This window comes from Setaria italica, chromosome IX (assembly GCF_000263155.2).
Source record: "Setaria italica strain Yugu1 chromosome IX, Setaria_italica_v2.0, whole genome shotgun sequence".
Lineage (NCBI taxonomy): Eukaryota > Viridiplantae > Streptophyta > Magnoliopsida > Poales > Poaceae > Setaria > Setaria italica.
Genome location: NC_028458.1, coordinates 5317016 through 5329038, shown reverse-complemented (window position 1 = coordinate 5329038; position 12023 = coordinate 5317016). Strand labels below are relative to the sequence as shown.

Below are 12023 nucleotides of genomic sequence, written 5' to 3'. Positions count from 1 at the left end.
TTCCTAATTTTAGTCTTTTTTTTAGAAAAAAGTAAAAGATTTCGTTCGTTCATAAAGTACGAGTTTACAATTTTACATCAAACAAAAGGATGATGACATTGGATGTCTTTGGGTTTGGGCTTCAACACGTTACTCGCCCTCTTTTTTGAATGCGACCTAGTATCGGCCCATGGGCTAGATTCGTACTGGGCCGTGCGGCTACTCGAATAACCCTAGCGGCCCTAACGAGAGACCAAAGCGGACGGCAACTACCCCCACCCCGCCTCCAACTTGTTCTTCCGCAGCAAGATAGCAGCACAGGCGCGAAGTCGTGGATCCCAACTCCCAAGAACCGTAGCCTTCTACTGCTACCGTCCTCTTCTTCCCCGGCAAGACGCCGCGGTCACTGCCCCCTCACCATATAATCAAATCGCCGCCCGTCGCCGATTCGATTAGATTGATAGAAAGCGGAGCCGACGAGATGCCGACGCTGACGAAGCTGTACAGCATGAAGGAGGCCGCCCTCCACAACACTCCCGAGGACTGCTGGGTCGTCGTCGACGGCAAGGTAGCGCCGCCGTCCCTCTCCCTCCTCCCCCCCTGCTTGCTTCTATACGTACGGTGTCGGTAGGTAGGCATGCCCGGTAGGTATAGAGATGTAAAAGCGCGTGGGGAAGGGTGAGCGGCGTAGCGTTCGAGTTTGATGCGAGGTCGCTGGTGATGTGTTCGATGGAATGCCTGGGAGGCCTTTGCCTCCGTGCGCGGCCTGTGGTGCGCTGTTGTCCATCTAGCGGTGCTCTGGATGTGAGGCTTGGGGGATTGGGAGGGCATGGAGTTAGTAGATTGATTGTGCTTTCACAGCATTAGATAGCCTGTGGAATTTCTTCCTTCTGTTCGTCACTAACTATCAGCACAACTGCGTCAATTGAAGCTTCAAGTTGAGTGGAATCGAGATATGGTGAACTGATATTTCTGCTAAGTAAACTCATGGTCTGCTGATTAATGCAATGCAGATTTATGATGTGACCAAGTATTTGGAAGACCATCCTGGGGGTGCTGATGTTCTGCTTGAAGCAACCGGTACTGCTGCCCTGAACCCCTGGTTCAGTTTTCCTATTCTTGACTATGTGGGTGTTTGCTTCCTGTATGGTTTGTTTGACTCGGTGTCAATCTTTCTGAAGGTAAGGATGCTAAGGAAGAATTTGACGACGCGGGGCACAGCAAGAGTGCCAAGGAGCTAATGCAAGACTACTTCATTGGGGAGTTGGACCCGACTCCTGAGATTCCTGAGATGGAGGTTGTCAGGAAGGAGCAAGACACGGGATTTGCCAGCAAGCTGATGGACAGTGCGGTGCAGTACTGGGTGATCCCAGTAGCCGCAGTTGGGATATCCATTGTTGTTGCCATATTGTGTGCGCGAAGGAAGTGAAGTTCGCCGTGTTAAGCAGATGAACGTTTTGAGAGGGATCAAGCCATTTTTACCTGGAGCATGTACGGATATATGTACTGCTGTCCAGAACCAAAATACACTATGATACTCAATTCTTAGACACTTTTAAGTAAAACATTTACCCGATCGATGGCACTATTTTATCGATATGATGTCCATTTGATGGATTTGTTATTCTCTTCGAACTAACTGTCATGAGTGCTGGCGCAAATTTGTTCCATGCCACCTCTGCTGCTTTTGAATGTCATGGTCCTGCATTTAATTTACTTGTTCAATCTTTTATCTGAACCACTGAATGGCTTTTGTGTTATCTTATAGTTTCACAATATTCAGAAGATCTGAAACCGAACTGCAGAAGCTTAAAATCAAAAAGCTCTCTATCCATTTTATTGTCAATCTGAGCCAATCTTGAAATAAGGTGTAGATAGTTGGGCAGTACACTTCAGAAGGTTATCAGGTAGCTTTTGATCCTGTCCTTTCACTTCAAGTGTTTCACCGTCACCCACTAATATTTGTAGAATTCTCATGTATCCTGAGTAACCTGGAAGAGTGCACTTAGATGGCATTGCTTAAAGGAGTAGCAAAAACCAACGTGTGGAAGGTGAGGGTGATGAGAAGCCAGGGTTTGCTTTGAACCGCAACTAGCCAACAAACCAAAAGCTACGGCCGAACCATCAGCCCATCCTTCGACTGCACTGCATCTATGGTCTCTCCTGGATATATATACCAGGTCATGGTGGCATATGCCCTCCTCTGATCTCTGACTCTCTGAGGCTTCAGAGCACTAGCACGATGAGGCTGGGCACAAGCCAAAAGCTTTGGTTTCCTTCACAGAAGGCCATGTTTCTTCAGAGTGGGTTCAGAGCAATCCAACTGCATCGAATATAAAGTGAGTTGTTTCGATGAATTCGTTTGTTGCTCATAAGATTATGAGATGTATTTTGCAGGTATTAAAATATTTCATTGTTGTGGTTCTGTTATAAGTTTGAGTGTTGCTCTTTGCTCTGGTTAGATCTATTATTGAATCTGCAGTTCTGTACTTCCGTTGCTTCCAGCTCCTGGTTAGAACTTCAGTATCAAGGATATATGTTGTGTACACAATTATATAGCACCTGTCCTGTCAGGCCATTCTTCAACTAGGCAGTAGCCCACAAGCCACAACTATCAGCAAACTATCCTTTTGCTATTCTTCTCAGCGGCTCAGAACTGCTTCCTAAGCATTTGGTATGTGACAAGGCACAGCAACTAAGCAGGCTCCTAGGAGTTCCCAGGCCAACTAGGATTTACATCATCCTTTTATTGATAGGTCATTTTACGATTCACAGTCATAGATCATCTTAATTGATGCTGCAAATTAACATGAGCGCCAATTCATGATTGCGGTTTGCAGTTTCTGTAGTAAATAAACCCAGTGTTGCAATTATTCTTGTTCTGTGTTCTTGCTCTTTTGGTTCAGTGAAAATGACCATTAGTAGATGTTATCTATTTAGCTCAAAAAGCTCAGTGAGCAGCAGGAATGAATTAAGATGCCAGAACTTAGTGATCTCAATCATCATTGTCTTTTCTGTTCAACAAATCTTACAAAACGAAAACCGCGCATTTACTACAAGAAGAGGTCATATAATCCAATGAAAAATTCTGAGTTTGCTATAAAATACAAAAGGTGCAACTGTAATTACCTAGTTTGCAGTAACTAAGTGTTGTGGGGCCAGTATATACGAAACAAGAAATACATTTCGGCCCTTTAACTTACAAAAACACACACACATAAACTTTTTTTCTCTGCGTGGTGTCATCTCTTCTGTGCAACCATGTAATTGAATGAACAAATGACCCGTTGCAGTGCACCTCATGGAATCTGACATCAACTTGAAGCTCACTAAACCTCCTGATCCCACTCATCATGCATATGCCAACAGAGTAGCCAACACAACCCAGAATACTAAAAGTGGGAGGGTCAGCGGTTGTTTTGTTAGAGGGCTTGCGTTGGGCAACCATGGATAGTTTTCAGGAGATGGCATGACACAGTTGTCACCATTGAAGTACACTCGGCGTGGGAAGGCCCATCCCTTTTCGAAGGTGAAAGTCTGGGAGTCCTTGCGGAGAAGTAGTTCTGATTGCACATTCCCAAGTTTACCAGCTTGCATCAGCAAATCATTGTAGAATTTTACACCCCAGAACATAGCCGTATCATCTGAAAATGGGACAAGCAAACAACATCAGGGGAGGGAAGGAGATTATTTTGATTTCTTTTTTTGAAAAGAAGACAAGTTTCTTACTTATGCCACTGCCATATGGGGTAAGTGGTTTGTAGTTGAAGCTGAACAGCTGAGTGATATTATCAAAGTTTGGATGCTGAGCGACTAAGTTCCACTGCGTGTAATTCATGCGGAAGTTGAAGTTGGTGATAGTGATTTTCACTCTCCAGTATTCCTTGTAGTTGAGCTTCACATGCCAGTGGATTCTTATCGGGCACATGTGGGAAGTGCATTGTACAAGAGGCTGACCAGTCCATTTTCCAGGGCCATCAATTGCAGATTGTAGATTAGGTGAATCCTCACTGTGAAAATGAAACCATACTCATTAGACATTTATAAAGACAAAATAGAACCTTAGTATGAAGTGTATTAAGAGTAAAAAGTACGTAAACTCACTTCACACAGTTTGACCCATTTGGATTTTGGCAGCCACAAGAGCATGTTGGGCAGTTCACAATTGTGTCATTGTAAAATGATGAAAGAGAGACACAGCAGGATGGAGTCTTTTGAGCAAGAAATTGGGAATATGTGCAAGTCACATTCCATGTCACTGCAGATAGAGAATGTCTTTATTAAGAACCATCAAGTGAAATAAAAACCTCTACAATAAAATTTTGGCAGAACAGCAACTTGTATGGAATCGGAAACTTTCCTACAACTATCTGCAATTTTAATTTATTATTTTGTGAAGAACAAAAAAAAAGACTACATTTTATTGGGCCTAGCAGCAGCTTATTGTCCAAAGATATCAGTTAGCATTCCTTCTTTGAGAATAAATCCCTCCTGTTAAAACGTTTTCATTTTTTTACTAATCTGGCAAGTACTTCTTAATATATAGATACGCAGCTCTCCTGCATGTTCGAGAAAAAAACTAATCTGGCAAGTAACGTAACCTGAAATTCTGATTAAGGAATAGGAACGCGCTGAACAATACGATGATTTAGCTGTACCTCATTTCCACAAAGTACACAAGCAACTGATAGCAAGTAAAATGTAGAGTCCAATAGATGAGCAACTTACTAAGAGCTTGGGTTGCCCTGCGCCCATCCGAGGTGAAAAACTTTGTCGGCCTGCCAACAATGGCACGCCCACATGTGTACCCAGGACCTGGAGTCTTAAGAGTGAAGTTCTTCGGCACCTTAACAGTCTTATTGGTAGTCCCAGCAAGACCTACACTAATCTGGAAGGAGGCAGCAGCATTTGCCGGGTCCTGGTTAAATGTATTTATAACTCCTGCTTTGCAGCAATTGGCAATCTGCATGTTGTATGGAGTGCCTGGAAGTAAATCGACGATCGTGGGATCTTTTTTGCAGCAGTGGGGAGTGTTGCCCTTGAACTTCGAACAGTCACCCTGTTCGGTAGTCTGTGCCCCAACCATCGACCATATGACCTCCTTCTTTGCCCATGTCCACCCAAGCTGCCACCCAGGTGCCCCAATGTGCCGGAATTGTTGGTAGTTGAACATTGTGACAACAGCCTGCAGGAGAGATTTTATGGGAAATCATGAATTGGGTATGCGTAGCATGCTGCTGACATAAATTTTGCATGTTATTCTTGTTTCTGTGATGTAGCTTTCTACTCTAGCCATTGGCCATTTTACATATATTGTACAGGTCAAACCGGAACATTCAATAGAATATATAAGGTCCTACAAGGTTGAAGATGAAAGAGATGCAGCTGTTGGAGTGGGCATGCTACTTACGACATATCCATCAGGAGTCCACTGCATAATATCCCATTTTATAGTGATGTTGCCATTTGGATCCAAGGAATCATAAGCCTCTGCAGGAGCAACAAAGGGTCCACATCAAACACAGATCCCAATTACAGAAGCAAGAACAATGAATTGGCACAGTAGATGAAGTCTATGTTACATCCCATTCCAAGTTGGAAGATCCACACACCTAAGTTTGCCACTGGATCCCTTTAAAGTGAACTAGAATTAACTAAGATCTTGACTAATTTGATCACTTCTTCAACAGATCTATCATCAAGGTGCTCAGTATGGAGCAGCTCAGGACAAGATTCAGCTGACAGTGGCCCTGGTTAAGTGGTTAGCCTGAGAGGGCAGCTCCATCTCCATGTGTGCTACTCTCCCGATCCCGAGAAGCTAAGCCAACTTAATTTCGAATCATAATTGGAGCAACCGAGAAAGCTCGAAGGATCGAGCTGAATTGGAGAACGGTGGGATCAAAATTAGAAGACACCGACACTGCACTGGAGCCACCGACACTGACCGTACCAGCCAAACGGGGCCGCATTTGTCAGCGCGCAACGGACACCGGGAGCGGAATCATCATCGCAGCTCTCCGAGCTCCCGTTGCATCAGACGCGACGGCGATCGGGCGCCGGATCTACCTAGCTCGCGAATTCGCGGCACAAGCAGGACGACATACACAGAGAGGAAGAGGAGGAGCCGAGGTGCCGAACCTGTGCCAGTCGGTGCGGAGAGGAGCAGCGCGGCCGCGAGCAGCACGGCGGCGCAGTACGCTACGGATCTGCCGCCCGCTGCCATCCTTCCTACCTTCACTTCCTTCCCACCCGCCTCCTCACCGACACCGCGGGTCTCTCCCACCGACAGATACAAGCGCCGCGCCCGTCTGCCCCGCCGATCTCGCTCCTGACAGCGGCGGCGGTTGCGGCCGCGCGGGGAGGGGGGCGCCGGGGAATGTGGGGAGGTGGGAAGAGAGGCGGAGATCTGGGGCGGTGGGGAGTGGGACTTAAAGCATGTGCGGCAGGCAGCGGCCGCGTCCTCGTCTCCCCTCCCCTGTTTTTACTGCGACGGCAGCCAGCACGACACACTCTGCTCCGCAGCGGCTGCTTCCTTCCGCGCCTCGGTGCGGGTGGGGTTATATCGGGGACGTTTCTTGCCGCGAGGGGAGTAGATGTGGACGCCTCAACCTCCGGCGGACATTTACCGGAATGCCCCTCTGGTGATGCACAGCTGTTGGTGATGTTCGCTTGGGGACAGGGACAGCCCGGACAGGTGATTAACGGTAAGTGAAAGCTGAAAATCTAGCGCTTCAGGGACTTTGCACGGGAACAGCGATACACAAGAGGCTGATGAAAAAGTCGATCCTTATTGCCGCTTTTATTGTTCAATTAACTGCATAATAAATTGGAGTGGTGCAAAACATAGTGGAGGAAGTATAACGCTTTTTTTCCTTTCGTTTTTATTTCCGGTTTAGCAGATGTAACCCCATCTTTATCAATGAAATAGGCACACTCTCGTGCTCCTTTCGTTCAAACAAACATCATGGAGAATACAGAAGTTTGAATCCAGCAGAAGCATTCCCATTGTCGGTTACTATAAAACAAAATTCAAATATCATGCTTTTGATAGCGGGAAAGGATTCAAATCCCTATATTTAGTTGACACTAGATTACTTCTAAAAGATACCATGTCAAGTTCTCTGGAGGTAAAGCCAGAATTGGGCACAGAAGATCACCATCGTGTTCATGTGAACTGTGAAAGAGTGTTCAGTCAGCTGCTGCAGCCTGAGAGTCCCAGTCGCCAGGGGCAAAACCGGAACGACCAATCAGTGCGAAGCTTTACGAGTGGGATTAAGTAATGACAGAGGGCGATGACCACCCCCATGAGGCGAGGCTAAACGCACACATGCGAGCCGACACTGGAGGGAATAAAGAAACGCGGGCACGACAGAGCCCCTCCTCCCTCTTTCTGTCGGTGGAGGGCGAAAACGAAAACAAAAAAAAGAAAAGAAAAGAGCAGCGCCACTTCCCACTGATCACCAGCGGTGCGCCACGCAAATTGCAGCAGGCCAGGGGACGAGGGGCCGAGCGCGACCGTGAGCCCGGTCCACCAACCAACGCTGTAGACCCCATCGCTATCGCGGCGGTAGGTGCTGCAACCTGGACGTACCAACAACCCGTGGCGAACCATGCGAGATTAATTTAAATTATTAATTGATTTTTGCGCTTAATTAATTAACTAATCGGTATCGGCGTCAAGATCTCCAGCTGTACTAGTCTATAGCCCGGCTCCTCTAACAACCTCCATGTGTTGCATTTCTTTCCCAACGGAAGCATGGAATGAGTGGAGCTTGTAGCTGGGAAAACCGATCCGCGGTGGGGTCCGCATGGCAGCTAGTGGAAGGAATGCCGGGGGAATGTGGACAGCTTAGCTAGGCAAAGGCAGTCTTGCACCGACGTCACGTTGCGAGGGAAAGTTTTTGTGCAGACTGTGGCCATTCATCGGAGGCGGTTTGTCATTCGATGTTTGAGTGCACATATGCACTACGTTTCTGGGAGTGGGAGTGCATCAAAGGGATGACGGGCAGGAAGATGCCAATGCTGCATCCTCTCACTTGGGCGAAGGACCTGCTGGTGGGAGGTGTATGCTCGGAGGAGGAGCTGACTCTCTACATGTGCGGATGCTGGTCACTTTGGACTGGTAGAAATGCAAGACAACATGGTAAGCCAGCGTGGAGCCCTTATGCTGCGGCGCATTATGCAACCAAAATGATTGAGGACCTGTTGCAGATACATCAGAAACCTATGCAGGTCACTAGAACTAGAGTCTCCTGGAAAAAGCCAACACCGGGTGCAGTCAAAATTAATGCAGATGCGGCTTTCTACAGGGAGAGAGGAAATGGAGCTGCTACAGGTGCTGTGGTGAGAGACGAGCATGGCGAGCTGATCTGTGCTCGGGCCCAATGGTATGATCACCTGGAAGATGTTCTGATGGCTTCTGAGGCAGTAGCTGTGCGGGATGGTGGCAAGAAGGTGTGGGCTGGCAACAGAGCCCAAGAACGACCACTCGGTTTGTTTACCTTTGGGCCCAAGAGATGGCTTTGCATCCATCGATCCAATCATCCAACCACACAGATTCACATCATCAAACTTCCTGCTGCAGCTGGTTAATCGATGATGAACTCATCACTTATTCAAGTCACAGCGTAAATCATAACCCGTAGGCCACCGAGTTCTGGCGCAGCCAGCAGTAGCCTTTCATTTTCTAAGTACAAACGATCTATGCGATCAAGCCTGCTCATAACGTTTATTCTGTGGAAATGACAATCAACCATGGTCACCCGGATGGTTCTTTCGGCAACGACGGATAATTTTCAGGAGCTGGCATGACACAGTTATCGCCGTTCAAGTACACACGGCGTGGGAAGGCCCATCCCTTTCCGAAGGTGAAAGTCTGGGAGTCCTTGCGGAGAAGCAGTTCGCCCTGCACACTCCCAATCTTATTGCCGGCTTGCATCAGCACATCGTTGTAGGGTTTTACACCCCAGAGCATTGCCGTGTCATCTGAAAAGGGTCCAAGAAAAACTACATCAGAAAGATAAAAAAGGGGAAGGTTCATAATCTTTCTATGAAAGGCTATCAATGTTTGCTTACTTATGCCGGCGCCGTATGGGGTCAATGGTTTGTAGTTGAGGCCGAACAGCTGGGTGATATTGTCCAAGTTTGGATGCTGAACGGCTAAGTTCCACTCCGTGTAGTTCATGCGGAAGTTGAAGTTTGTGATGGTGATCTTCACCCTCCAGTAGTCCTTGAAGTTCTGCTTCACGTGCCAGTTGATTCTTACCGGGCACATGTGGGAAGTGCACTCGACGAGAGGCTGGCCAGTCCATTTGCCAGGGCCGTCAATGGCAGATGGTAGATGAGGTGAATCCTTACTGTGAAATGCACCAACTTATTATTAGAACATTTGCAGAGAAAAAGAATGGAATGTTAACATCAGGGAGAATACAAAGATTTAAGAGTAGAAATAAACAGTCGACTCACTTCACACAGTTTGTCCCTTTTGGGTTTTGGCAGCCACAAGAGCATGTTGGGCAGTCCACGGTTGTGCTGTTGTAGGAGGATGAGAGAGATACACAGCAGGATGGAGTCTTCTGAGCAAGAAACTGAGAATAGGTGCAAGTAACATTCCATGTCACTGTAGATATAAAATGTCTGTGTTAAAACACATCAAGTTAATAAACTCCACTGAAATAAAACTTATGCAACACAACTTGTGTGGAACCTTATGATGATTCTATGGATTTAAAATACATTATTTACTAGAGAGAAAATTAACTGAAACGGAGACAATCCGTGGAACCTAGCAGTAACCTGTCGTAAAAAAAAAAACTCCTCGTGAACCTTTGCCCATTTCAGAGCAATGCCTCTTGCATTTTCACTTGTATACAACAGTGCTGTGACGCCAATTTTCTCGCAATCATGATTAAAACTTAAAAGAAGGGCTACTATGGTTTACCTTGTAACTAATTTCTACAATTTTAGAAGCAACTGATGGCAAGCAAAATGTAAAGTCCAATAGATGAGCAACTTACTAAGAGCTTGGGTTGCCCTGCGCCCATCCGGGGTGAAAAACCTTGTCGGCCTGCCAACAATGGCACGCCCACATGTGTACCCAGGACCTGGAGTCTTAAGAGTGAAGTTCCTTGGCACCCTAACGGCCTTAGTGGTAGTCTCAGAAAGACCTACACTGAGCTGGAAGGAGGCAACAGAATTTGCCGGGTCCTGATTGAACGTACTTATCACCCCTGCTTTGCAGCAATTGGCGATCTGCATGTCGTATGGAGCGTCCGGAAGTAAATCGACGACCACGGGATCTTTCTTGCAGCTGTGGGGGATGTTGTCCTGGAATCTCGAGCAGTCACCCTGTTCGGTGGTCTGCGCCCCAACCATCGACCAGATGACCTCCTCCTTGGTCCATGTCCACCCCAGCTGCCACCCAGGTGGCCCGATGTGCCGTAATTGTTGGTAGTTGTACATTGTAACAACAGCCTGCACAAGACATTTTACTGGAAATGATGATCCAGATATGCTATATATTCTTCTTATCTGTACTGTATGTTTCTGATTTATGACAACATCAGTGCTACATGGTTTGTATTGTGCTAATCAAACCGGCCTAGCTATTCAATGTAGAGGATCAACAGCCTAGTACTAACTAGCAGGTTGAACTTGAAGGTGAAAGGGATACAACTGTTGATGTGGGGATGGTACTTACAACATATCCATCAGGAGTCCATTGCATAACATCCCATTTTATGGTGATGTTGCCGTTTGGATCTAAGGAATCATAAGCCTCTGCAAAGGAAACACGAAGGGTCTCCATCAGAGACAAACCCCAAATTTTGAAGCATGGATGCTACAGCATATGAAAAGGGCACAGTGCGTTCAGTTTGAGCACCAAGTTGCCCCCAGCAAATTTTGGTCACGGCCAATTTAAAGGCAGGAGCAAAATCTCTGCGAGAGTGAGGTGGATCGGAGGAGGGAAGCAACAACCTGTGGCGTCCGGTGCGGAGAGCAGCAGCGCCGCGGCGAGCAGCACGGCGCCGCAGCAACAGGTGACTGGTCTGCCTCCCGCCGCCATTATTCTCCCTTTCCTTTCCTCACTCCGATCTCGCTCCAGACTGCTCAGTTTATAGCTGCGAGCTCGGCCACAGGGGGTAGCCGGCGAAGAATGTGGAGGAGGACAGGGGAGATCGGCTCGGTTTATACCACATCAGTCAATGCCCTGCAGTTGACCTCACCGACCGAAGCGCCCATAATTGCCGGTCACGTACGCGTCATTGACTGCAGAGTGTTCTCACAACGGCCACGCATGGCGATCCCAATCCCAAACGAGGCTCGCTTCAGTCATAAGCCGCGGCCTAGCGAGTAGAGGGTGATGACTGGGAGTTTCTTTTAACAATGGCCGAGGGTGATGACTGGTGACCCGTCAGAGATCAGATCGACTAATCCCACGCGCGAACCGACGCTCCGATCAGGGAATAAAGAACCGTTGCGCAGGCAGGACGACGAAAGCGCCTCTGGTCGCCAGCTAGCGATGCGCCCGCGCAGCGCAATTTGAAGCTCGGAAAGAACGAAGAGACCGACCCGCTCCGTCAACAAAAGCGCCGTAGACCCGGCCGGTGCTGCTATATGGACATGGACGTGTACCAACAACCCCGTGGCGGCCAGCCATGCTGCATACAATTGTACCACGCTCACATGGGCTGGCGTCTTGGGGAGCGTGGAGTATCAGCATGTTGATCAAGAGGGGATTTTCTGTGTTGCTGGTGATTATTGTTCGTAAGATGTTGAGAAAAGAAGTACGGGTAAATATTTTTTGGGAAAAAGTTAGTAAAAAGCTTTGAAATACTGCTGAACTAGAGTATTTATAACACGAGCATGATCCCTGCTTGCTATGGAGTATAGTCAAACCAGAAACGAAACCCAAATTACTATTCGTTTTGCTATGCATCTGGACATAGTAGGTTTGTTTTGGTTAATTATGGTGAGTGGTGGACATGTGCACCCTCTCAACACTTAGTTTTATATTATAGTATAATCCTTTAAACCTTAAATAG

General features: G+C 47.2%; 3 protein-coding genes across 3 annotated transcripts; 1 reads left to right on the top strand and 2 right to left on the bottom strand.

Moving 5' to 3' along the window:
- Positions 1-232: 232 nt before the first annotated feature.
- Positions 233-1695, top strand: LOC101752554 (cytochrome b5). The gene is made up of 3 exons (XM_004981680.2): positions 233-547; positions 993-1059; positions 1161-1695. Exons 1-3 carry the CDS (start codon positions 461-463, stop codon positions 1406-1408), a joined length of 402 nt encoding a protein of 133 aa, XP_004981737.1. The 5' UTR covers positions 233-460; the 3' UTR covers positions 1409-1695.
- A 1263-nt stretch (positions 1696-2958) lies between these two features.
- On the bottom strand, positions 2959-6485 carry LOC101786306 (COBRA-like protein 3). The gene is made up of 6 exons (XM_004981678.4): positions 6118-6485; positions 5390-5469; positions 4708-5164; positions 4084-4237; positions 3709-3989; positions 2959-3623 (listed from the first exon to the last, which is right to left on the bottom strand). The coding sequence occupies exons 1-6, from the start codon at positions 6200-6202 to the stop codon at positions 3331-3333; spliced, it is 1350 nt and encodes a 449-aa protein (XP_004981735.1). The 5' UTR covers positions 6203-6485; the 3' UTR covers positions 2959-3330.
- Positions 6486-8542: 2057 nt separating this feature from the next.
- On the bottom strand, positions 8543-11204 carry LOC101786696 (COBRA-like protein 3). The gene is made up of 6 exons (XM_004981679.4): positions 10957-11204; positions 10679-10758; positions 9996-10452; positions 9445-9598; positions 9055-9335; positions 8543-8964 (listed from the first exon to the last, which is right to left on the bottom strand). The coding sequence occupies exons 1-6, from the start codon at positions 11042-11044 to the stop codon at positions 8738-8740; spliced, it is 1287 nt and encodes a 428-aa protein (XP_004981736.1). The 5' UTR covers positions 11045-11204; the 3' UTR covers positions 8543-8737.
- Between the last annotated feature and the right edge of the window lie 819 nt (positions 11205-12023).